This window comes from Periplaneta americana, chromosome 2 (assembly GCF_040183065.1).
Source record: "Periplaneta americana isolate PAMFEO1 chromosome 2, P.americana_PAMFEO1_priV1, whole genome shotgun sequence".
Lineage (NCBI taxonomy): Eukaryota > Metazoa > Arthropoda > Insecta > Blattodea > Blattidae > Periplaneta > Periplaneta americana.
The window spans coordinates 44436825-44464799 of record NC_091118.1 but is presented as its reverse complement, the minus strand read 5'-3'; the positions used below and the strand labels follow the sequence as shown (position 1 = coordinate 44464799).

General features: G+C 33.8%; 1 protein-coding gene across 1 annotated transcript in view; it reads right to left on the bottom strand.

Annotated features, from left to right (window-relative positions):
* Positions 1-9: 9 nt before the first annotated feature.
* Positions 10-27975, bottom strand: part of ptc (protein patched) — a 249300-nt gene continuing 221334 nt past the window's right edge. The window contains exons 18-24 of the mRNA XM_069816572.1: positions 27324-27578; positions 24604-24930; positions 23387-23529; positions 16673-16772; positions 15183-15443; positions 13616-13769; positions 10-11733 (exon numbers count right to left, since the gene is read on the bottom strand). Of these exons, the coding sequence (XP_069672673.1) occupies positions 11591-11733; positions 13616-13769; positions 15183-15443; positions 16673-16772; positions 23387-23529; positions 24604-24930; positions 27324-27578 (1383 nt within the window). The 3' untranslated portion in view covers positions 10-11590. The remainder of the gene's footprint in view (positions 11734-13615; positions 13770-15182; positions 15444-16672; positions 16773-23386; positions 23530-24603; positions 24931-27323; positions 27579-27975) is intronic.

Sequence of the window (27975 nt, the reverse complement as noted above, 5' to 3'; positions counted from 1 at the left end):
AAACAGATATTAATTATATAGCTTCCACTTTTATTCCATACACAAGCTTACATACTGCACCTTTTTTGGGGCAGGTCAAGAATTATCCGTCAAAAGGTACGTCCACTTTTACATTATATTATTAGCAAATGTCATTTTGTTGTAAACTAACATTGCATTAAAATATAATTATTTTATACTTAAAAAATAAAATTACAACTATTTTCAACTGACATACAATACTTTACAATATTATTATGCTTATAATTACAATGGCAGTTCTATCTGCTTGTTACGAAAAAAAAAATCTGTACATCTTTTTACAAAAAAATTTCTTAATTTTAATGTTTCTGTTTTTTTTTTTTATGCACGAAGAATTTCGGGCAGCATAACAGCTCCTTCCATCAATACCTACGAGCACATAATCGGATGCACACAGCTTTTGGAATTCGTATTAAAAGCGTATGTGGAAGTTATAACTTTTTAACCACATCAAAACAGTCTAAATTCTCGGGAAAAATGTATATTTTCATTTAAGTAACAAGTATATTCCAAATAAAATATTTCTAGGTTATATTTACATTAAGTACAATACTGGTTAAAAATATCTTTGATAATTAAACAAAAATTACGTGTATTTGAATTGTGAATATATAAAAATAGTAATCTTCCATCAGCTATTATTTTCTTAAGTTGACCCATAATCGTTAGTTGTAACTGTAGCTATTTAATAACACTTTCAAATCATGAAGTTTATTCAGACTTGTTAAGACAATAATACTGCACAAACAGAGAAATGGTGGAATGAAACTGGTAAGACAAAACATGCATTGTAGGCCTACTAAATGTAGACCGATCTCTCATCATGAATCTCATAGAATCTGCTGCGAACTGAACTTTGTTTTCTTTGGTAAGATGACCAGAATGTTTGAAATATTGTATTTTTTTTATGAAGTCTCATATTTCGCTAAGAATGTGTATTAAGGTCGTCTGATATTAATTTTAATTCAATTGCTAAATCATTATTTGAAATAATTTTTTTTTAATAATGACGGGTACTTGACTTACATCATTCACCAATATGAAGCCAGTTGTGTAGACTAATTTACCGACAGAGTTATTGCCCTGGGTGCGCCATAGAAGGCTGGTCTATTGCTACACCTATGGTGAGATGAGGTGATTATGGAGATTTGTTGGGATGCCACAGGGGAACTGGAGTTCCCAGAGAAAACCTCTATGTTACCTAAACCACAAGCTTGCTCATTACAAGTTATAAATTGGGAGTACACCGGGGATCAAACCCGGGTCCACAGGAGTCTAAGTCCAGGCTCTAGCCACTAGACCACTATGGCGGCACTAATTTTAAATAATTACATTTCATGTTTATCAATATTATCAATTGTGAATTAGATCTCATCCGGTCCTGTAAAATTTTGATTTGCAATCTATTATTGTAGGATTTTTTTCATCTTCAAAATATAGTGTCCCAAAACTAATAAACCTATCTTAAATAAGAATAAATATCGGAGTTACTAGCTTGCGCCCTATTTTTTTAAATGTACGTAGGTTGTTGCTGTGACTTTGGAGTTTTTAACATGGATAAATTTAAAAAAAAAAAAAAAAAAAAAATGGGAACGTGCTTCCATTGTTGCACTGAACTTTACCCAGGGGACATAGGCATACAGAAGAAATTTTAATTTTCGCATTACTTAAAAGAAGTCATAAGGCAATGTGTTCACCAGTTCCAAATTCACGGAAATGTTGCCAATAAACCCAAATTAGGACTCCCAAAATCACTTAATTTTTAGAGAACATTAAGATCTTCCAAACTCCAGTGATAAGAAGTCCACAGAAATCAATTTGTCGTCATTTTCAAAGACTTGACATATCAGATCTTTCCTGCAGAAAATCTTAAGACTGACACATATATCTATAAAATTTGATTTGTCTGAAAACTGCTAATTACCAACCAGCAGAAATTATTTCAGTTTTCTAAAGAATTCTACATCCTGACAAAACTGCCGCACTTAAGCAACAGAACAACTTGTACAAGTTCAAAACATCTTCATAATCAACGAGTAACTGTAGTTCACCATATGTTTGGCTACATATTAAAAACGTTTTTCTGAGCATTGTCGGATGAAGAAAACACTGAGGAATTGTGGTTTCAAATCCAGTGATATCGCAGAATGGCAACATTACCTGGTTTCCTACATTGTCAGAGCTCACAGCTTGTGATTATTTTCTCAAGGAAAGGGTTTGCATGAATAAAATACAAATAATAGCTACTCCCGAGGAAGATATTCGCATTGAAATTCGTGATTTCTCACAAGGCACTCTGGAGAAAATTATTGGAAGGTAAGTGTCTCGAATTTGCAAGTTTCGAGATATTAATGATGGTCATTTGCCAAATATTATTTTTAATAAGTTAATCTCCAAAGTGTAGACTTATAACAAATACTACAATTTCTGCTGTAACTTACAAATATTTTCAGTAATCAATTAAGAAAATGAGTTTACCAATTTTGGGACACTCTGTATGTTAAATTCAATTATATTTGTATTTTTTTATTTTGTTGAGTCTACATGATATTCTTTTAAAGCTTCCTATTGTCTCTTACTGCACAAATATATGTAGGCCTATTGTACAATTTCTCTGAAAAGTTTAATTTGAACTGCTTTCAGTCTGTTTCTTCTTCATTGCTATGCGTCAAGTTGAGAAGTGCTAGCATGTATTTTGTACTTTGTAAAAGAAACTTTTTAACTAAATCAAGTCTTAGAGTGTTGTTCAGTATTCCAACAATTCGTATGAATTTTGTACTTTATGTTCTCATGTTTAATTTTCTTCTCATAATGTGTGACAGTATTTATTTTTGTAATTATATTTCTTTAATATTGCTCAACAAGTCAGATTGATTGTCAATCCTAATGTGATTAGGTGTTCGATGATTGGTTATAAGAACTTTGTTCAGTACTGTTATCACAGTCTAGTATATACAGTTACGAAGCTTTAGTTGTTGAGGATACTAGAAACAATAGACTGTGCTGGTACTATTTCGCATTGTCTGTAATGAAGCGATAGTAGCGATCCTAGTGGTTAGCAACTATTTAGGATGCATATTCCCTATGTATTGAGCTTCGTGACTGTGCTATTATTCTGGCTTAGCTTGAAATATTTAAAACATTACGATTTATTTTTATACAGTTTCACAATCATGATTCATTTCTGCAATTGGAAGTGTCATTAAATAAGTAAAAAATAAATAAAGTAATTTTATCTATTAACTATCTACATAAATGAAGGAATATTATTTTAGGCTAGCACTCTTAAAGGAGTACATGTCGTTCTTTTAAGAGATTTTTTTCCACATTGATGAATATTCTTCGCTGATTTTAAATTTGAAAACATATCGTTATGGTGAAAATAAAATTATCTTATTTTAGTAAAAATAAAGTAGATTATATTTTTACTTAAGTGAGTTTTTTTTAATGAAAGTGAGAGATTTTTTAGTAATAAGCCTAGTTGATTGTAACAGCGTTTTGAAATAATTTATGTTAATTCATATTATTAGGGGGAAAAGGAACTGGCCAGCCTATCCCATTATATCTGGGATTAGTTGCCTCATGAGTGATGCCTTATTGGTGTCACTTGTGAGGTTCAAACCTGTCTTTGGACAGTTGACTAAACAACAAAACATATTATTTATGTTACGATTTTTGATGTGATACAACTTTTCGACTAATGGTTAATTCGATATTCATTCATTTCAGTAGACAGAATTACGAAATTTAAAGCAGTTAGAATAGCTTATGAATGTGTGGATATTTGCTGTGTGAGGTAATACTGCAATGAAAGGAACTGTTTTGAAACTTCCCCACATTCTCTCACTTTGTGTTACTAACCTGTTTTCTTCATCATAAATAGTAATAAAATATCCGTCCCCTTACTCGTAGAGGTATATATTATAATATACAAAATTACACAGTGAGAGAACTGGCACTATACTATGTCAGAACGAGTACAATCTTAAGTGGTATACAAATTCGTTATTACATACAAAACTATAGCATATATTATAATTCAGAGGGAGGGATTTGATTGTTTCATAAATAAATGTGAATAATATTACTATTATTATATTGTTTTTATGTACCATTGCTGCAAGTGAGATGTTAATGAAATTACATTTTAAATTTCGTTGTTGTGACTTACAATGATTTAAGTACATAACATATTTCGTTCTGCTTTGGTACCGGTACTTTGTAATGAAAGGTGTTGTTTCGTGTACAGATCATGAAATGTCCTAGTAGATCGGGAAGGTAGAGCTCCTGTGCTTTTGTAATTTCGACACTTGAAGGAAATAAGTGCTTAGTTTTATGCTTTGGTAATTTTTCTTCCATAAAAAATCCCCGGTTCTCATTTTGTAGAATTTTGAGTGGACTTCAGAATCCAGAAAATTGTTTGTACCTTCCAGGATTGAACCATGAACTTCCAGTCTCAGCTTTCCACTATGCTGGGTTAATGAGATTCCATTTTTTCTATGGGTAATTATAACTTTTGCGTCATATTTTAAAGATTACTTGGAATTATTCGTATTTTACATTATTCGTAAGATATGTTTGTATTTTGAACACGTCCATAATTTAGTTTGAATGTAATTTCTTATTCTAAAATATTATTTACGAATATGGGGGGAGGGATATATCCACAGAATACAGAATGCTTCTTTTTCAGACAACTTTCAATAATCTACCAGAATAAAAAAAAAAATCTTTGTATACCAAGACCAATGTTATAGGAAGGGATTATTGTTGAAGTTCTGGTCTTCCATAATAACTTATTAGAATTATTTTACAGTGTATAATACTTCATAACTATTACTGATATAATTATAACACTTGTAATGTAGGCTACATGGAACTGTGTATGACTAGTCGGGCAGTGAAAAAGTGTATTTAGAACCTTTTTATTCAAAAGTTACGATTTTTTTTAATACTTATGTTATTTCTGATATCAACTTCGTTGCAGTAGAGAACTGTTGGTTTATGGCATCAAATTAATAGTAAAAAATATAACATTGGCTTATTTGCAAGTTTTTAAACATTTACTTCTCATTTGTAATATTTTTACGAATTAAAGTGTGAACTTGGTAATACTGATAATTTATGGATAAAGATATTGTGCATTTAACATTAAATTTCTACAGGTTTAAATACGAGGTATTTAACATATCACTAAGGCATATGTAGGTGTCATACATAACCTCTTTTCTTGCAGCAAAGTTACAATAACTTGGAAATAAAGAATAGATTATAAATGCAGTTCTTGCTGGGTGAGTCTGGTTTCCATTGTTGGTGCTTATTGTACGAAAGTTGTACCTTGTACTTCTTTCTTTCTTTCTTTCTTTAGAATTTCTGGTGTTAAACTTGAATTGATTTCTTTTTCCTGTTAGAGTATTTTTACAAATAATTAGTTGATTTTTACATAATTTTCAAGAAATCGTGAATATTTCGTAGTATATTGAAGGAATAAATATATTAGAACATTCGTATGAATGAATCATAATGTTTAAATGTAGGTACCAGTATCCATGATTAGTCGAAAATATTTGCTTTTGTAAAGTTAGCAGAATGTTGACTGATCAGGTACCAGTATGTAAAAAAATTCTAAATATGTGAAAGATTAGTACATTATGCAATGAGCCTATAATGGTAGTAATTAAGACGCGAGTATGTTTATGAAACGAGCACAAGCGAGTTTAATAATTTTCATATGAGCATCTTAATTACCATTATAGGCAAGTTTCATACGACTTTTTATGCTCGACCATATTTCTAACTTGAAATTATTCATAAGTATTCATGTTATTCTTATCTGACTGGGGAGCAGAACTGACCTTGTGCAATGTTTCGTAAATTGTGAGATGTACGCAGACGCGAAAGTATTGATTTTTTCCGAGAAAGAAATGTCATTGACCTTGATATAATCTAGACAGTAAAATAAAAATTAATGTTGATATAACCTTGAAATTGATTTAGACATTGAAAAACGAGATGACAAATTGAATTTATTTGAATATTATTTACAATTAACGCTAATTATTATAGTAACAGAACATAACCTTCTGTGACAGTATTGGATTTCCAGCCTCCTTGACGTTTCGCTAGTTGTCTTTCGATTGCATATCCGAGAATAATCGATACTTGCGCTTTCATATTGCTACAATGATGTTTTCTGATTGGTGGAACACCTGAACTTTAATGAATAGGTGTACTTTAATGAGGTCCATTAAAGGGCTGCTACCAGGTGTATAATTACTACATTTCGGCATGGTCGAGCATAAAAAAATTAATAGCACTACATTTTTTCTTAATGATAAAGAAAATCTAGTACTAAAATACATGTACAGTACATATTTTTTTAAGATACTAGGAAACAAATATTTCATGAATGACTGCACCTAGATTTAGCACTAGTCTTCAGAAGAGACCTGTGCATGAAACTTTGGTACATCGGTTTTTATGTGTGATTAATATTCGTATACATAATGTAAAAAGCAATGAAGTTGAAAAATTAAAAAATTAAATAAACAAATAAATAAAAAGAAATCAAAATCAATAATTAAGTTAAATTAAACGCAAGGTCCGTTAATGCTTATCTATTTAGAACAATCAACTAGAAGTTATTTTACAGTACACATTTTGTTTAATAAATATTTAACGTTTTCAACTCGACTGAGTCATCTTCAGAAATTATGTCAATGAATACATAAATACATCTGTTTAAATATAGATGTGTGCGTGATCTAATGTAATGTGAAACAATACAAATGTGAAATTTAAAAAACTGTTCAACAACTTCTAGTTAATTGTTCCAAATAGATGAGCATAGACGGACCTTGTGTTTAACTTAAGGGGAGAGGATGGTATTTTTTAAAACTTTTTTCCTATTTGGTGTAAAATATTAATTTTTTGTACGTAGAGAGCTCATATCTGTAGAACCTCAACCAAAAATAAATATTTTGAAAAAAAAAATATTTGGGGGCCCAGATTTGAAAAAAATATACCCAATACAGGATTTTACTAAAATTGATATATCTAAACCATTTTTAAAGGTAGATTCGTCCCGGTTTTTGCAATGTACTTGCAAAAGCATGCTCTACAAACTGTCTGTAACAGAATTTTGATATTACTCCCTACGTTTGTAAAATAAATAATTAAAAATTTAATAACACTTTTCTGAATTCCTTTCTTGCAAACAAACGGACGTAATTTTAAAATGAAATCAATTAACAAACTTCTGTTACAGAGAAAATTTTCCTAATAGTCTCAAGAATGTGTGTTCTAAATTTCATGCATGTATCTTTAATAGTTCAGAAATTATATCCATTTTTGTCTGGTAATGTAGCCAAAAAATGAAGTTCCCGTAAACCGATAAAAGGGGGCAAGTGATTTAAAAATCTATAGCGCAGGAAGTTTAAAAATGGCGTCTCAACATCCGATAAGGGTACAAATACCCACGAAATGTTATGCAATGCATTCCACACATATCAAAGAGTATTTTAAAGAAAAAAAAATTTTTGTAAATTCAATTTACTGGAAACAACAATAAAAGGGGTCGAGTGATTTAAAATCCATAACGCAGGAAGTTCAAAAATGGCGTCTCAGCATCTGATAAGGGCACAAATACCCAGAAAATATTATGCTGTGCATTCCACACATAGGTCACACAGCATTTTAAAGAAAAAAAAATTATTTTTGAAAATTTACTCATTTTTCACCAAAAAATACCATCCTCTCCCCTTAACTTAACTTAATATAGCAGCTTATCGCACTTCCATTATGGCTTTTAAAAAACCAATAATGCTAAACATTTATAAAATTAATTAAGCTTTTTGAATGTAATATTTCATTTTAGGTACCGGTAGTCTTTTAAAATCAGTGTGACATGATTTATTGAAGAAAGTAATTATTTTGTAGAAAATAATGTTCTTTGTGCACATTTTTTAACATATAATTAAAAAAATCTATACATATATTTTTAGTAACATCTAGGCCTACCAGTTGTAAAAATTTAATTAACATACAGTGAATACTGTAGAAGTTAGAAAATTCATTAGAGCATCCTCATAAAATAAACCCATTTTTCTTTAAAGAGAGATTCTTCAGATTTTGAAGTTTTTACAAAAATTAGCTGAGGAACGAATAATTTAAACTGCCTATTATTAAAAAAAACACTAAGTAATGTATATATAAAACATGCGTTTGCAACCTTCTTTATATATTCAGGTGAACTGGTAAGATTATACATTCTTGTGATGTTTTATAATTATAGTTTTGTTAAATAAATATTACAAGCATAACACAAAAAGCACCAACAGTGGAATTTCCAGTCAACATGAGTTTGTGATGCAAATATGTAAATGGGACCAGGTACTATGTTGCTGTCAGCGATCGTTTATTGCTTGAGTTGATTATTAAACATTGATCACTGTTCAAAATATATATATAGAATATAAAATATATATATATATACTGCTTGGTTTATGAATGATGCCTCCCCTCCAATGTGGGTTAAAGGCATTGGTAACGTATACTTGTTGCGAGCAAATCAGTCTGCTTGCTTCTCTCATTCCGATAATCTCACAAAAACCGTCCAAAATCCACAGTTGTACAACGCAAGTGTTTCTTACATATAAAATGCCTTTTGAGCAGACATTATTTGTTATAATACTTAAGGAACAATGGACTCTGTGAGCCCATGCACGTTGAAAAGACCCGTATATCTATGTATAATATTTAATTATTTTTTTGTGGATTTTTATGTTCATTATATTGCTTCTAGTGTACTACACTAGAGCTTCGATTATCGTCAGCTTCGAATATCATTATTTTTATCGGATAATGTAATATATATATTTCTCCTGGATTCCTAATATTCGCACAATCTCGAACATTTAAGCACATATCTGAGTGCTGAATTTTGTTCGTGTGACACAGGCTTCGAAAAGTGTGTCATTTCTTCAATTCAATAACAGAGTGAGTAAACAAACATGGCGAACCATTAGTGTGTAATGCAGTGTTATTGAATTTATTAAGTATTTCTGTGAAAGTCCTTTAAAAAATATAATCGATTTAATAAAACTGTTATTAATTAAATTAAATCAATGTAATTTGTGTTAAGAGATAATATTTCTCCTAATATACAATATTGTTGAAAGTTATAACCTAAAATTTAAAATATATTTTGTGTGTGGCTAGATTTTTTTTTCCCTGAACAAATCGTTGTTATAACATTATTTAAATTATTCACTTATTGCTGTTTCAGTACCTGCTGCGGCTTTGTTGAATGAATTAACGATAATCGAAGCCCCACTGTAGTTCTGTATTAAAATTAGTTTATACTGAATGAATTGCAATCTTTTGACTTTGTATCAACTCAGATATTTGGTCTGTGATTTTTTTTAACATTATATTTATAAACAGCTTTGCACTGTGGCCTCAAAGTGGTAACATTCCTAGCTACAAATTCAGCAAAACAACATACGAATCCTGACAGAAAAATTACGATTTTCTCCCTCTCTTGTCCAGTATTTTATTCTGAGCAGTGACAAAACAAACATTTTCAATTTGGGCACAGGGGAAGTACAACTTAATTAAGGTAGGTAATCTTCAGTGTGGTTTTAGGCGTAATTGATCAGATTTTTTGTATTCGACAGATATTGGAGAAAAAATGGGAGTATAAGGGTACAGTACATCAGTTATTCATAGATTTCAAAAAGGCATATGACTCGGTTAAGAGAGAAGTTTTATATAATATCCATATTGAATTTGGTATTCCCAAGAAACTAGTTCGATTAATTAAAATGTGTCTCATTGAAACTTACAGCAGAGTTCGTACAGGCCAGTTTCTATCTGATGCTTTTCCAATTCACTGCAGGCTAAAGCAAGGAGATGCATTATCACCTTTACTTTTTAACTTCGCTCTAGAATATGCCATTAGGAAAGTTCAGGATAACAGGCAGGGTTTGGAATTGAACGGGTTACATCAGCTTCTTGTCTATGCAGATGACGTGAATATGTTAAGGAGAAAATCCACAAACGATTAGGGAAAACATGGAAATTCTACTTGAAGCAAGTAAAGCGATAGGTTTGGAAGTAAATCCCGAAAAGACAAAGTACAGTATATGATTATGTCTCGTGACCAGAATATTGTACGAAATGGAACTATAAAAATTGGAGATTTATCCTTCAAAGAGGTGGAAAAATTCAAATATCTTGGAGCAACAGTAACAAATATAAATGACACTCTGGAGGAAATTGAACCCAGAATAAGTATGGGAAATGCCTGTTATTATTCGGTTGAGAACCTTTTGTCATCTAGTCTGCTGTCAAAAAATCTGAAAGTTAGAATTTATAAAACTGTTATGTTACCGATTGCCACAATTTAAACTCGAATCTTTCAGCATGAAGCTCTAGCTGGATTCTTTTAAATGTCTTGGCTTTATGTTCTTTCTACTAAGGATTTTCAACGCCTAAAATTTCATGATACTTAGCCACGTCTATGGCTGCAGTGTTAGCATACTGGCTTTTCATCCAGGTGGCCCGGGTTCGATCCCTGTTCAGTCTGGGTGGAATTTGTGGTGGACGAAACAGATGTTGCAGAGTATTTTTTCTCGGGGTACTCCTGTTTTCCTCTTTCATTCCACCAACACTCTCCATTTCCCCCTCAATTTCATCTATCATCTGTAATAGTAAAAATAAGCCATTGGCGTAGCTCAGTCGGCTAAGGTGCTTGCCTTCCAATCCGGAGTTGCGCTCGAGCACGGGTTCGATTCCCGCTTGATTTTTCCCAACCGTAAGGCAAATGTCAGGTAATCTATTGCGAATCCTCGGCCTCATCTCACCAAATACCATTTCACTATCACGATACGTCGTTAAATAACCAAATAAAAAAATAGTAAAAATAGACTGGGGTGGTATGGGTTTCCGGTGCTGAATTAGGTTCTAAAGCTTGGGACTCTGGGTTCTGGGTTCGGACTCGTCAGTAGATGATGGGATCTCACTTACACGGCCTAGCAAGGATGACCCATCTGTCAGTGTCGTATTCACAAATGCCACTCTGCCATATACGGTTATCAGAACACTGCACTCTCAGGCTAGCATCTCTTACCCGCGGACAGACACAGCCCTAGCGCGCAATCGTCGCTGCTGGTGGGTATGCTGTCTCTCTATCCCTTGTGCATGACGGAGCATAGTTCCTTACCCTCCATGCACTCTACTCATTTCAGCGAGTGCTGACGACCACTGACTTAGACAATCATCGCATATAGGGCGTACAATGGGCCTAAATGTCCTAAATGCAAGGATCCATGTCGGATCCAACTATCATGAAATCAAATCACTTTATGATACTCAGCGAATCTGTGATCTAGTAACAAGGATGATTACCACTTGACCATAGAGTACGACTTGTCAAATTGAGAGTTTTGAGAAGTTTTGGAATTAACATATCTGAGTTACTGTCAACATCTTGCTTTTCATTCAGTTATTAAGAGCTAAATATAGGTTCATCGGCATGAGAGCAGTGTTGCAACATTCAAGTTATGTGCTAGGAAGCGGTGGTACCACCTTGTTTGCCTGAGTTGTTATCTGAAGAAGAATCGTGGTCGGAACCCGAGCTTGAGTCTCTCCGACGACTTGAGCGACTCTTATTGCTGCTAGTGCTGCTTCCCAAATCACGTTCAACAGCTCCTGTAACAAAGTGCCACCTCTTTAAATAATATTCATTGCATCATAGGTTAATAACTTCAAAATAATAATAATTTAATAAATAATTGATTAAATGGCGATCTTACTCGTGTTAATTATGTAAGCATGTACTAGTAGGCTCTGAGGATGGTGTCAAGTAACACCGAAACAGCTGTAAGCCACACATGCTTACATAATTAACACGAGTAAGATCGCCATTTAATCAATTATATATATTATTTATATTCAAGTGTTAAAAGTAGTGTACGAAAGATTCAGCATGAATAATTTAATGTTATTTCTGTAATACTATTGTAGTAAAACGTCTATTATTATTATTATTATTATTATTATTATTATTATTATTATTATTATTATTATTATTATTATTATTATTATTATTATTATTATTATAAGTTTATTCTTCGTAAACTATCTTTTGTAGACATATTAGATGTTTTAGTCTAATATGGTTCATGCACAGCATTACTTGGTATGAGTTAGTTCCTAGCACATCAAGGTCAAACTACATCACACAAGTGTGGCCTACTCATTTAGTCTAAGTCATTCAATCATTGTATAGTGTTCGCCACATAATGTCCAGAGTTTCTGGAAGACAAACCCTTAGCACTTCTTATCGCATCTGGCCACCTGCAATTTTCGACAAAGGATTTGTAAATATGCCCAGATTGTCAGATGGTGGATTGTGCTCTGTATATAATTAGCACCAGTTATAACTCAGATCTTTTGGTGATTGGACTCAGTAGTGAATCATTTAATACTAAGTGACATTTTATTCTGTCCTTGATAGATGTTGCACCAAATTAAAATGCTGGCGAACAATATGGTTCTTCTTCTGAGAGACCTCCGATCACAAAATCAGATTCTGTTTTATACAGGCATGTTGAAATAACATTTCTCAAAACTACTTACGTGTCGAAACCACTATAGTTACTGTCCGTTACTCAGGAGAAGACGAGCAGAAAGAATGTGACCTTCTTGACTATCGCTGTTGATTATTATAAACATCGCTCAGATAAGCATCCTAACAGCCAGATTATTACTCGTGCAGGAAACATGAGTAACAATGCGTATGGAAATTAAAGCTAAGTTGAACAGAAGGAGACCTAATGTTTCCGCTTACTCCAGTACAAATATTGCTCGTGTTGTCTTACGTTATCTGTTCACATCCCTTCCTCCTCAGTCCGCTCTCGTCTTCTCCTGAGTCACCGACAGTATATGGATATGTGCCAATGCTGACGTTAAAATCACAACAAACGATAATGTGTCTCTGTTATAAAGGAGTGGAAGTTATGGATGTCAATCAATCAATCAATCAATCAATCTCCTTAATGTATCCAGCTGTTTGCTGACAACATAAAGTCCACTATAGTCCACTATAGTCTATTCAGTTGTTTTTCACGAGAAATGAGGAGTATTTTGATTGGTGTTCATTATAGATGCCTGTTGCTAGTAGCCAGAGTTGGGGTGTAGTCAATATATACTGCAGGGCTGTGTCTTCTGCAACTGGTACTGATGTCATAATGCGGCAAATACTTTACCTTCACGTATGTGTGTTCAGAGTACATTATTTCCTTAAAAAGTATGTAATATGGCTGAAGTTAGGTTTTCTTGAGAACATCGTGTCTTTATGTACTGTACAATTCTTACATATGCAGAGAGTCTGCTTTTCAAATTTCAAGACTATTCACACAAAGATTTCCTGGTGTGAAAATTCCAACTCGTGAAACAATCCATGAATTAGCATATACATTTCGGGAGACTGGAAGTATTACAGATAAGCGCAGAAAGGAAAAGTTTTTGGTTTAAGAAACATTGGATAACATTGCTACTGCTTGGAATATGTTAATATGTCTCATCTCACCTGGCAGTGGTGCGTGGACCTCAACCTTGACGAGAGTTGTGGCTGTAACCTTTGTGGTGACGTGTGACTGAGACCCTGGAGGAGGAGGGGGAGATGTCGAGGTCTGACCTGCTCCAGAACCTTCACCACTGCCTCCTGTAGTTTGACTTGCAGTCTGAAAAACATACACTATTATTATTTCTAACACAAGGTAGCATCGCATTTACTTGACCTTACACCCCTCTGATGCCTATGTATGGGATATGTTAAGGGAATCTCTCTTTATGGAGATTCCACCGACAACAATAAAATTGTGAAATTACGGGTGTGAAATTACGGGAAAAGATAGTGGCTTTCTTTCACTGATTGCAACAGTCTCTATTAGCAAACATGATAACGGAGAAATGAAAATCATATGAGGACAGGAATGGCAGGGAGGAGTGGATGAGTCTAGCATGGTGGAGATTGGGAATTTGGAAGTTAAGGAACAAAAGAGGAGACATCGGAAAAGACATACCCATTCTGCAATCAAAAAGAAGAAGCGAAAAATATTCTACTTTCTTGCCCTGGAAATGAGAGAATAAGGAAAATATTTATTGGAGAATCACTGATAAAACTTAATGTAAGAATAGCATATAGAAAATTATATTAAAAAAAAAAAAAAAAAAGAAAAAAAGAAACATGAATATAACAGGACTACCATTAACAGATAATGCATAATTTGATGACAATACACAATCAAACATAATAAACATGTCTGACATTATACGTGAATGTTATCAATGTTGGAAAGGATTTTTTTAACATGTAGAAAAGGCGTCAATGAACATGCAATTTTGTTTTACAAAGGTATGTTTATGTTCCAGTTTTTTAAAGCACTTAACTGCAGTTTATAATATATTAACGCTTTATTTAACGTTATGTTTTGTTTCTTAGAAATGCAAATTTATTTTAGAATGGTTTTATTTGTATAACCATAGGCAATATCTGATAATAGAACCAGAACATTTTTATAACTAAGATACTGTTTTCTCTTTTTGTATCAAACATCTCTAATGTTATTTATTTCAATTATGTACTGGTATGTTATTCGAAGTTACGAAATCTTTCCACGTCGACCAAATGCTATTTCGAGAATGATGAGCGAGACTTGAAGCGCACGGAGTTACGAGACGAGACTCGAAGGACAAGTGCAACGAACACAACGAGCGAGAGTGACAGTTACTTTTGTTGTTCATCTCTAAAAAGGACGTACAAGATATATGACGCAGAATAAATATGTATTACATGAATGACAGAATAAAGAAATATAAGCGTGAATGGAAAGAATATCTAAAGAGAATGTCAGATATGAGGCTACCTAAATAGGTTTGGAAATATAGACTTGTAGGAAGGAGTTCTATTGACAAACCCAGAAGAAGATGAATAGAATAACTCTGAAGACAGAATAGGCAATGTTGCCTAATCCATAAAGTGAATATGATGATGATGATGATGATGATGATGATGATGAGGATGAGGACGACGACGACATATTTTCATTACTGTTTGTCTTGGGCGAATACTGCACTAGTAGGACTAAACTCACCTGAGGTGTTCCATAAGTGGTAGTCTCGACCACCAGCTCAGGCTGTACAACAATCTCATGAGTTGAGTGCCATGAGTTCGCTTCCTCTGTGATGGTCGTGAGGGATGGCTCTGCATGTAAGCGGTTGCACTGCATACCCCCGTGACCTCTCCTGGGCTGTGGTGGAGCCTTCCCTACCCGACATGAACCAATCCTCGTCCTCACAGGAGATGGAGGAGGTGTAGGTGTCGAAATGCGATCAGGGAACTCATGTGGTACAACCTGTAACAATTAATAATAATTCACTGGGCAACACTGGATTTGATTCCTGAAAGAGAGTAGCTTTTCCTATCTAACTTCGATATGCTGATTTTAAAAACGTCAACAAAAATCGCGCATTGGTTCTGGTTTTTAGAAACAGTGTTTGGTTATGTTAGGTTAGGTTAGGTTATACATAAAGTGACAACATTTGCTACATTTGTTGCACAGGAGAGAAAGACTTCGGAAGAGTCCTATAAGCGAAAATCTCGCAAAAGGAAAATGTAACACTGCACTGGTATTTGCAAACATAGCACACATTCTAGACCAGAAGTAACATTCTTGTTTTTGGAAAAAAAAAAAAAAAAAAAAAAAAAAAAAAAAAAAAAAAAAAATTTACATTACATTAAATATGGAACATACTTTTTTTTATCAGTATGAGTGTACAAAAATGTGCAGACGATCCTTCTAATGGAAAAACAAAGTTATATTCAAATTTTTTTGTTTTATGAACAAAGTCTCTTTTGAAAGTTTACTTCTTATATATATTTTATATATATATATATATCTGTCTGTGTGTATGTGTGCGTGCGTGTTTTTTTTATTATCTCAATCTGCATGCTCCATTACTATGGAGTAATATTACATGCAATGATATTATCTTGGTATACATGCTATGTTAACTAAATATTACAGTTACTTTCTTACAAGATGATGGATATACAAATTATTCTTTTCATTGTAACTTGTTGTGTGTGTGTGTGTTTTTTTTTTTTTTCTAAGATTTGGTTCTTATTATAAAGTTTGTGAATATGATTGACAATGGAGTCAGTTTAATGCAATTAATGTGTTGTATTATTAATTACTAAATTTCTTCATTTCTTTATTGAATATATACCATAATATACTGGTATCTGTAAATAATATTTACAGTGGAATTGCTATGTTTCATTTAAGTTTGCTTGTTGGCGAGCAGTTAGTATGATTCTATGATAACAGAAATAAATATAATTCGTACAGAAAGTAAGTCTATCCCTCTAGCAAATAACATATCAATGTAAGAGTCTGATCCGTTGCTAAACAAGTGACGTCAGAATAGTGTAACTCATTACCTTTGCTAATCAAGTTACGTCACATGTTTTATTCATTTTACACTCGAGCATAAATCTTTGACATATTTTGTGAAGCGTTTCTCCAGAAGTCAAATATCTTAAACAGTACATGTAGTATTGGACTTGCTTGAGATGGCTTACCTCGGCAGCTGGTCCTATTAGCGACAGCAAAACTGGAAAGAAGACTAGACCAGTAAGGAGACCAACGACCACCAGAGCAAGCAACACGTAGAAGAAATACCTGAAAGAATAGAGAATGTCATTATGCCACATATTAGCTGAAATTAGGATTGCCATGTATCTTGTGTTATACGAGAGAGAGAGAGTCAAGAAGTAACCTTAATTGTTTTATTAATTGAATATGTACAGTAGTGGCAAAAAAACCGGACTGACCCTTGTAGCTGATTTCAGAGCCTAGTTCACTCCAGAGCACAATAGACTGGTAACTAAGACTTTCGTGGTTCAAATCCTGCCTGGGAAGGACGGACTTTTTTTTTGTTCCTTATTCAAATTTATTCCCAATACTTTTCGATTGCAGCGATATTTTAGTACCGGTAGTAGTATTTATTTATTTAACCTGGTAGAGATAAGGCCGTCAAGTGGGTTTTTTCCGAGGTTTTTCCCAACCGTAAGGCAAATGTCAGGTAATCTATGGCGAATCCTCGACCTCATCTCGCCAAATACCATCTCGCTATTTCATTAACGCTAAATAACCTCGTAGTTGATACAACGTCGTTAAATACCCCCCTCCAAAAAAGTTTTAATTCTGTCAGTTTATTTACAGTTCTTCAAACTAAACTTATTTTAGATTTTTTTTAAATTGATATTATCACTGTGTATAAAATACATTCTCAAAATTTTGACATCTTTCACACAATGTTTCAACATAAACTAGTTTTATTAGCCAATCCTGTTACAAATCTTGACGCACAGCAACTTGCTACTATAATGGTGTTACTCTACTGGATGGGTTACAACAGGTTTTTAACTTCATTGACCACATGTCACACGTTGCCGTGGTAATTCAATAGTTAAGATCAGGTTACAAACCTCGGCAGCTGATTGTGCGGCAAAAATATTTTGCATGCTTAGGAAAAAAGTGGCAATCAGCCAGAAATCCTCTTCCTGATAGGAATTCATTGACAACATGACGAACACAAAGAAAAACCTACAAGTTGTGCAGGAAATAATGGGAGACAAAGAACCTTTATGAAGAGAATCGTGGGAAATTGTGATTGAAGATAAATCGTGTTAATTACAAATAGGAGCATGAAAGTAAAACATTGGAAGGTTATTATGACAATGATGATGATGATAATAATAATAATAATAATAATAATAATAATAATAATAATAATAATAATAATAATAATAATAATAATAATAATAATAATAATATATCATATCAATATAATCCATGTAAGATATTAGAAAATGATTAAACAAAGATAGGTACTTACACTGGGGTAGGAGTATACCTACTGACAAAACAGTTGGACATAACAAATCAGATATACGTAGTTGTGGACAGAATTAATATAAAGATTTTTTTTTTATAGATATAATGAGTACTTTTTTCTGGCGGAACTCTTGGAAGTCTGAAAGCTGAATGAAAAGGATGTTAAAAAGACAATATTCTCGTGCATTGGACAGTAATTATCTCCCCTTCCACTATAATATATTCTACACAGAGTTCCACCACCTTTTTCTTTAGAAGAAAAGCACTGGATATAATAATCGCAAACGCTTCAAATTTTCAGTATGCTTACACTCAATAAAAGAATTGTATTCCAATGGATACCATCCCATTGTGGAATCCTGGGAAATGAGAATGCGGATGCATTAGCAAAGGGCAGCACTGCTACTTACAGACCTGTTACTAAATCTACGTATTACTCTGTGAAAAGATTTATTAAATCTACATACTTAGACTTCAACAAACAAAATTTGATAACACAACCTCGAGGGAAAAAATTGAACTCTCTGCATCATAATCCACAGTTAATTCCCGATTTACTACGAAAATCGTCTGTAGCTGCATTTAGATTGGCAACAGGCCGTGATTGTTTGGCCAAACACCTGCATAGAATTGGAATATATCAGTCCCCTAACTGCCCATTGTGCAACTCAAACCAAGAAATGGATTCGGAACACCTCAAAATCTATGCTTCAGTGGCTGACCATGATAATACTTTGAAAAATATTGGAGTGCAAGAGGTCAAATGACTTCATTGTCAAACGCCTGGCATTAGAAAACAACACACAACCAAAATATCAAAATACTGTAAATTGGTTTAGCATTTTAAATTACCGTCTCAAAATTGTTTAGCAAAATTTATGGGTTACAGACAACAAGTAGGCATAATAAATATAGATTTTTTTTAACTTTATCTTGGTCTGCGAGACTCTGAAAAGTTTCGAAAATCTAATACGATGATATAATGATAATGATAATGATAATATAGCATTATAAAAACAGAATGAAATTTGAAATAGATACAAAATTGATAAAGTTCATGAAGATTAACAAAGGTGTGCGACAAGCATGCCTTCTGTCGTCTACTTTATTTAACATGTAATAAACAACATATTGAAATAGAAAGAAGACGACATGAAAGATATATCAGTATTTTAAGAAATAAAGAAATAAAAACTATTTTGTTTGCAGATAACCAGATTATAATAGGAGACTCATAGATTACATTGTGAAGATCAATACATAAATTAGAGACAATAACATCTACCTATGGTTTAAACATTTCTTCTTCTAAATCAAAATCGGCTTTCAAAGAAAGGGGCCCAATTAGAAGTAAAATTGTAATAAATAATAACATTGAGCAAATAAACACTTTTAACCATCTTGGATGGACAACTTCATCAGAACAGACTACCGGCATAGCTCATATTATACAGCGTATTTGCCTGCTGATCTGGTGTTGTGTTCGGGCATGGGTTCGATTCCCAATTGGGCTAACTTGGTTGGGTTTTTTTCCGAAATTTTCCTCAACCATAATACGAATGTCCGGTAATCTATGGCGAATTCTCTGTCTCATCTCGCCAAATACCATCTCGCTATCACCAATTCCATCAATACTAAATAACCAGTAGTTAATACAGTGTCGTTAAACAACGAAGTAAAAAAAAAAAAGAACAGAACAGGCCATGGTGCCCACAACCTTGATTGCTTAGTGATGATTAAGGAGCGGATTTCTATGTAATTAAATATTCTTTTTGCGTGTGATAAAACACAATTAACAAAGTTAAAAATTCCGAACATGAAGTTTCAAGTTTAAAACCAGAATTTTATTTCACATAAAAACACATATTTTCACAAAAAAATTATGTAAATACATATTTTCAGGAAATCTATTATAAACACATAAATCTTGGAGTTTTTTTTTTACTTAAATAATTTTTTACAAGATATTTTAAATATTTTAAAACTAAATCAATTATATCACTCAGAAGTACGTTATCTTTTTTAAGAATTCTTGGTTGCTTCATGTTTCTAATCGCTGTGTGGTGTATCCGTGATCCATTTTTGTAATAGTATTGCCTCAAGTTCTGAGAACTGCTAGGCAGCATATCAATGTTGTTATTAGAGAATAAATTAACATAGACAAGAAGGAGAGATCTTGCAACACATAATTAGGAATGTTTATTGTTGCTGAAGATGATTTCATTCCACGCTTTGATTGTGAAACACAACAGATAAGAGCTCGGGTATGAACATTATTTAATTTAAACAAATCTCTCGCAAGTAAGGCAGTATATCTTGTTGTGATTCCCTGTTATCGGGCTTCGTCAATCGATATCCTTCAAGATATACTGAAATATGGATGTTTAAAAAACGATTTGGCTTTCCTCTTAGCAAATCTAAGCTTTTGTGTGACATCATAAAAAAGCTCGAAACATCCAAAAACCTGTTGTCTGAAACAGGGAGGTGCGTGCCGTGGAAATTAAACTAGACTCGCTACCAGATTCAGAAGCACAATTACTGAGGGACAAATTCCAGAATGTGTTTGGGAAAAACAGTGGATATAAAAAAAAAAAACTTGTAAAGTTGCTCAAGTATTGGAGGGTGCCTGTAGGTGAAATTGACGGTGTTTGTGTTTGTGACATTTCTCTCTTTAAATATGCATGTCTGATATCCTGTGATGTGGAAAGATCGTTTTCACAGTATAAGTCGTTGTTCAGAGATAATCGGCATGCATTTGTGATGGAGAATTTGGAGATGACCTTTGTTGTTCACTGCAATTCTCGGCCAACTACTAGCACTCAAGTGTGGTGGGTGAGTACCTAGTAACATTTTTTTTTCCAAGCTAAGTAAAGTATTTTTGTTATATTAAAAAAATATATTTTTTTTTATTTTTAGCAAATATTTTCGTACTTTTTAGCACATAAAAAATAAATATATTTAAATTTTTTAGCACATAAAAATCCGCTCCCTAGTGATGATGATACTTTCTCTAACTTCATATGGAAGAAAATTAATATGCAAATCATCCATTCATTTTGTCTCTGATGTAAGGTTCGTGTTGTTATTTTACATGGAAGAAAAAAAAAAGAAAAAAAAAAATAGAAGAGTTATAAGGAAGTCTTTTGACGAGTAATATATGTAAAAAAAAAAAGTGGAAGCTGAAACTTTACAAAGGAAACAGACCCTATCAGTATCAAGTGGGCCGACACTTGTTTGGCAGGTAACTGGGCAGAAGCCACAGCCATGCAGTAACCCGATCTGCCTGGTAACACGAGACAGATGCTAGTGGTGGTCCTGATACACTGCCTTCCTGACAGGTGTAGTGGCTTCAGGAAAAAGGACACACACCAGGTAGGTGGCTGCTAAACAGCGGAAGTATTTGTTGTGGTCTGACAGTTTAACAGAGACATGCATTGTGGCCTCCAGGTTAGTCTTACAGTCATCTTGCATGTAATGCTTCATCAGTTCCTATCAGTTTGCTATTTCGACACTACAAAGAAGTTGAACGATCAACTTTATGCTTCCAAATTGTTGTTATTATTTTTGTTATTGTTATTAATATACAGCAAAGGAATTTGGTTTAAAAATCAATAACCCGAAAACAGTTACCTACAATGAAAATATCGAGAGTTGCAGACAATAAGTAGAATATAAAGTTAGATGAAAGAAATCTTGTAAAAAATTTAATACCTTTAATTGTTTAGGATGATAAGTAAACTTATATTGAAAAATACAACATTAAATCAGCAGAAAAATTCAAGAATCTTAAATGAATATAACATGATTAAAAGTTAGTGTGAAATGCAGATATAGGCTACCTATAAAATGTAGAATTTCTATGTACAAAAGTTGTTTTAAACCAGTTCTTACATAATTATGCATCTGAAACGTGGACATATATATATAATTAATATTGGAAATAGGCCACTGCTTGGGCTGATTATCTGATTGGGTTTTTTCCGAGGTTTTACCCAGTCATAAGACGAATGTCAGGTAATGTATGGCGAATCTGCGCCCCATCTCGCCAAATATTATCTCGATATCACCAATCCCATCGATGCTAATCTAGTATTTGATATAGCGTCGTTAAATAACCAGCTAAAAAAAATACTGGAATTCAAACTGCGGAAATGAAAAAATTGGAGATATTTTAAATATAGAACAACTTCAGATATATTTAGAAAGAAAGAGATTGAAATTGTTTGGGCATATCAAAAGAATGGAGGAAGACAGATTACCTAGGAGAGTGTTAAATTCGAAACTGAAAGGCAAATGACCCAGAGGAAGGCCTTGAATGGGGTCAGTTGACCAAATTAAAAATAATGTAGCAGAACGTAGTTTTCAATGGCAGGAGATATTAACTAACAAAGCATGGAATGGTAGAGGCGACATGAGAGGGTTATTATTATTATTATTATTATTATTATTATTATTATTAAAAGGTAAAGGTATCCCTGCAACACGCCATGAAGCCACTTGGGGGGCATGGAGGTAGAGCCCCATGCTTTCCATGACCTCGGCACTAGAATGAGGTGGTGTGGTCGGCACCACGCTCTGACCGCCTTTTATCCCCAGGAAAGACCCGGTACTCAATTTTATAGGAGGCTGAGTGAACCTCGGGGCCGTTCTGAAAGTTTGGCAACGAGAAAAAATCCTGTCACCACATGGGATCGAACCCCGGACCTTCCAGTCCATAGCCAGCTGCTCTACCAACTGAGCTACCCGGCTGCCATTATTATTATTATTATTATTATTATTATTATTATTAGTTTTCATTCTTACAGATTGGTATTCAGAATATTAGTTACAGACTTAGGTGATTATGATATATTTCATTAGATCATTACGTAGAAATTTTCTTACCATGTGGAAGGTACGGTATCTATTAATTAGTGAGAATCTTCAAAGAATTGAAATTGAGTGTTCTAAATCCAATAGTTTTAGTGATGAAGACGTAAAGATTGTAGAGGTGTCTTAGTTGAAACTATTATTATATTCACAACCATGTTTCTGTCTTCACACAGAGCCATATTTTTAATTGTATAGTAAGCTACTTGTTTTTATCCTTTTAATAATTTGTGATAGAATTTGAAACTGTTCAGTCACTTAAAGTTAAAATGATTGCCTGAAATGGTATACATTAGAAATAATATTATAATTTGCGCAATATCTAAGGAAGATCTGTTCCTTCTCTAACTTGAAATTATTCATAAGTATTCATATTATGGTTATCTAACTATATAGTTACGGAAGTAGCTTGCATGATAACCCTCTTAGGTTACAGTGTGTTAATGGAAGCAGATTTTGTGGTTGAACAGTTTAGAGCAGGAAACGGAAGTGAGGTACTGTAACAAAATCCAGCTGGATTCACTTACCTCACAATGAAGTCAAACTCTGAAAAGGCCAGCATAAAGATGCCAAGCAGTGTTGTGAGGGCTCCGTGAGTGACAGGGGCAAACATCTGCTCCAATGCGAGACGTGTCCGTCGATCTCTTCCGCCTATGCTTGTCACAAACCCCTGCAACATTAATTGTTGAATTGTTGTTACCACTACTTCTGGTTTGTGCAGATCTGATCACCATTTTGAGTATTCAAGGATCCATGTTGTATCCTTCCATGTTGGTAACAAAATACAGTAATTTTTTGTTTTTTCACTTTCAGTAACATTCTACATTTTCCTCTTATTTTCTAAATTATATAATGATTGAAATTTTAGCAACTGAAGTTTTAATAGTACATTATGCAACGAGCCTATAATGGTAGTAATTAAGACGCGAGTATGTTTGTTTATGAAACGAGCGCAAGCTCGTTTCATAATTTTCATACGAGCATCTTAATTACCATTATAGGCAAGTTTCGTACGACTTTTTATGCTCGACCATATTTCTAACTTGAAATTATTCATAAGTATTCATGTTATGGTTATCTAAGAGAGGAGTGGAACTGACCTTCTAAATTGTGAGATGTGCGCAGACGCGAAAGTATTGATTTTTTCCGAGAAACGAATGTCATTGACCTTGATATAATCTAGAGAATAACATGAACATCAATCTTGATATAACCTGGAAATTGATTTAGAATTGAAAAACGAGATGACAAATTGAATTTATTTGAATATTATTTACAATTACCGCTAATTATTATAGTAACAGAACATAACCTTCTGCGACAGTATTGGATTTCCAGCCTCCGTGACGTTTCACTAGTTGTCTTTCGATTGCATATCCGAGAATAATCGATACTTGCGGTTTTATAATGCTACAATGGTGATTTCTCATTGGCTGAACAACTGAACTATAATGAATAGGTATATACGTTAATGAAGTGCATTAAAGGGCTACTACCAGGTGTATAATTACTACATTTCGGCATGATCGAGCATAAAAACAATCTTGATACTCGTTTCATAACCATAAAATCTCACATTAAAAATCGATGGTAGGGCTTGGCAATTTTTTAGTTTCTTGTGCAGTGTTTTTGGACTGAAAAAGGTTGAAAATCGCTGTGCCAGGATAATAACTTCATTGTTTTTGTTAGAAGGGAGTATGATTCCACTTCTTATTACATCTACAGCATGTCTGAAGGTTCTTACCAGGCAGATGTGTACTGTGAAGTGGACGCCGATGCCCACAGCAACAATAAGGAGGACAGCAGGTATTGCACTGAGCTTGATTCCGAGGGCCCCCATGACTCCAAGCAGCTGAAGCACCATGGCTGCCAGGGCCAGCACCACTAGGGTCGCAGCCCACAGATTGAGCAACAATACAGCCACCACCAGGAAGACTGCAGCTAATGCACAGAGCAAAGCCAGACCCAGCGACTGCCGTAGCCCGAGGTATTGCTCCCAGAAGAGGAAGGGAATCCCTGAGGGAAAGTTGGGGAGTCCTCGCTCTTCGAACTTCTGACACAACGCCCGCACCTGGGGAGGTAATGCAATGTGTTTTGTTATCCTTAATGATCAGTTACCATACTAGCTATGATTACAACTAAATTCAGAGTTGGTGATTTCATATCTTTCCAAGAGTGATGCATTTTAAGGACAGAGAATATTCTTAGTGCTGAAATAAAACTGAACGTTCCATATATGATGTATTCAAGAACCTTGAGACGATTCCAAACAGATTTTACTAATCATTTCTTTTCCAAGTTTTCCATTCACAAATGAGGGAAGGACACATACAAGAAACGCGATGTTTAAAGAAACCTGTAGCCAGAGTGACCATATTTATGAAAGTCCAAAGTGGGGCTTTCGTTCTCAAACATTTATTTATTAACGTGATGCAATAAACACAGCTTAAGACATTGATTTTGACTTTTAATATTGAAATCTCAGATACAAACTATTAAAAATTAAACATTAGTTATGAATTACAATATATTTCAAGCCACTGGCATGGCTCAGTCGGTTAAGGTGTTTGCCTGCTGGTTTGAAGTTGCGTTTGGGCACGGGTTCGATCCCCGCTTGGGCTGATTACCTGGTTGGGTTTTTTCCGAGGTTTTTCCTAACCGTAATGTGAATGCAAGGTAATCTATGGCGAATCCTCGGCCTCATTTCGCCAAATATCATCTCGCTATCACCAATCTCATCGACACTAAATAACCTAGTAGTTGATACAGCGTCATTAATAACCAACTAAAATAAAAAAATATATTTTTTTTTCAACATTTAAATCACTTTTGTGCCATCATCATTTATGTTGTTGTTGTTTTCTAATGCCAGGCGTTTGACAATAAAGTCATTTGACCTCTTGCACTCCAATATTTTTCAAAGATATTATCATGACCAGCCAATGAAGCATACATTTTGAGGTGTTCCGAATCCATTTCTTGGTTTGAGTTGCACAATGGGCAGTTAGGGGACTGATATATTCCAATTATATGCAGGTGTTTGGCCAAACAATCATGGCCTGTTGCCAATCTAAATGCAGCTACAGACGATTTTCGTGGTAAATCGGGAATTAATTGTGGATTTTGATGCAGGGAGTTCCATTTTTTCCCCTTGGGATTGTGTTATCAAATTTTGTTTGTTGAAGTCTAAGTATGTAGATTTAATAAATCTCTTCACAGAGTAATTCGTAGATTTAGTAACAGGTCTGTAAGTAGCAGTGCTGCCCTTTGCTAAAGCATCTGCATTCTCGTTTCCCAGGATTCCACAATGGGATGGTATCCATTGGAATACAATTCTTTTATTGAGTGATATTAATTGAGAGAGCATTTTAGTTATTTCTGCTGTTTGAGATGAAAGATCATTTATATTATTGTTATTTATTTTACTCAACAAAGGAATTAACATGAAATTTTTCACTTAACAACTCCACTAAACTTTCATACAATTAGGCCTATCATTTTTATTCATTCATGTACTCATTTTTAGTTTTGATCCAGAAGTACTTCTCAGAACTACAATCTTTTAGTACTTCGTTTTTTTCGTAAGAACTCATACAATACAATTCATGACATTTCTAATTATCAACATGAATCTGAGAATAGAAACATTTAACTGAGACTTTACAGAGGTCCAGACATTGTTCATGAGGAAAATGTCTTTCAATAGTTGCTGAAGTGCCCGGTAAAGACAAAACAAATTGTACAACTTTTGATAGTATCATTCATTTTTGTGAAGATAGTAACCCAATGTTCAGAAGTTGGGACAATGTTTTGAAAACATTTTAAACTAACTCACTAACATTAACAATTACTAGTTTTTTTGTAACATTATCACACTGACCAATGCAGAATCAGAGAATGATATAGCTACTGACAGAGATAGCATAATACCGGTATTTTATAAATTGCGCGTGCGTGGAGGGGACTGGAAAAGTGGCAGGTGAAATCAAGAGGAGTAAGAATAGAATGGATAGAGCTTAGAAGTTAAGAACAACTCATTTCTTATCTCTTTCCAATGAGTTTATATACGTACTAGGTCATTAAAGTTTATATTGCCATATACCATCAGAATGTTGTAAATGTTCAATTATTAGGGATAGGATTTTTAGGTAAATAAATGTTTTTTCTGCATGAAGATAAAGGAACCCAACCAAGTTCTAAACTTCGATCGAAGAGGGTATTAATGATTTAGAATGAAAACAGAGAGATCTTAATATAATAAACCAAAGTATAATCTTAACATTTATATCACTTTATAAATAGAAAAACAGTATTAGGAATGATTTCAATAAACATTTAGCTGTTTTATTTAGTTTTAATAAGTTCGAAATTACCACGTAAAAGAAGTGGCACTAATATTATTTTTCTTTTTCTGGAAAATTATAGTTTCTAATGAAATGAAATGAGCAAGCTGACAGGTCTTACCTGAGCAATAAGATTAGTGATGTGCTGTGTGTCACCTAGGCCGTGTAAATAGAAAGGCAGCTGGGTGTACACCAGAGGTGCAGACTTGGGTATCTTGAGCTCGAAGTCTTTTGTAGCATGGTACCAGGATTTTGGCTCTGGTCGCAGGTTTGCCTGCGAAGCTCCGTATGCCAAAGCATCATTAGATGCCCAGGCACTGAGGTAGTTGTAGAAAGCTTTAGGATTGATGATTCCTTCTGCATCAACCAGCCTAACCTGAAAATAAATCAAGGTAAGGTTACAAACATATCAGCATTTTAAACTTTCACTATGCTTTACTTCTTCTGTCAAGTTTTATTCATCCAAGAGAATTCTTTCTTTCTTTCTTTCTTTCCTTCTTTCCTTCCTTCCTTCGTTCTTTCTTTCTTTCTTTTTCTTTCTTTCTTTCTTTCCTTCCTTCTTTCTTTCTTTCTTTCTCTCTCTCTCTCTCTTTTTCTTTCTCTCTCAATATCTTGCAAACAAAAAGATCATAATAGAACATGTTTATCATCATCATCATCATCATCATCATCATCATCATCATCGTCATCATCGTTTAGTCAACTTCCAAAGACAGGTCTGCACCTCTCAAGTGATATCAATAAGGCACCACTTATGAGACAAATAAGCCAGG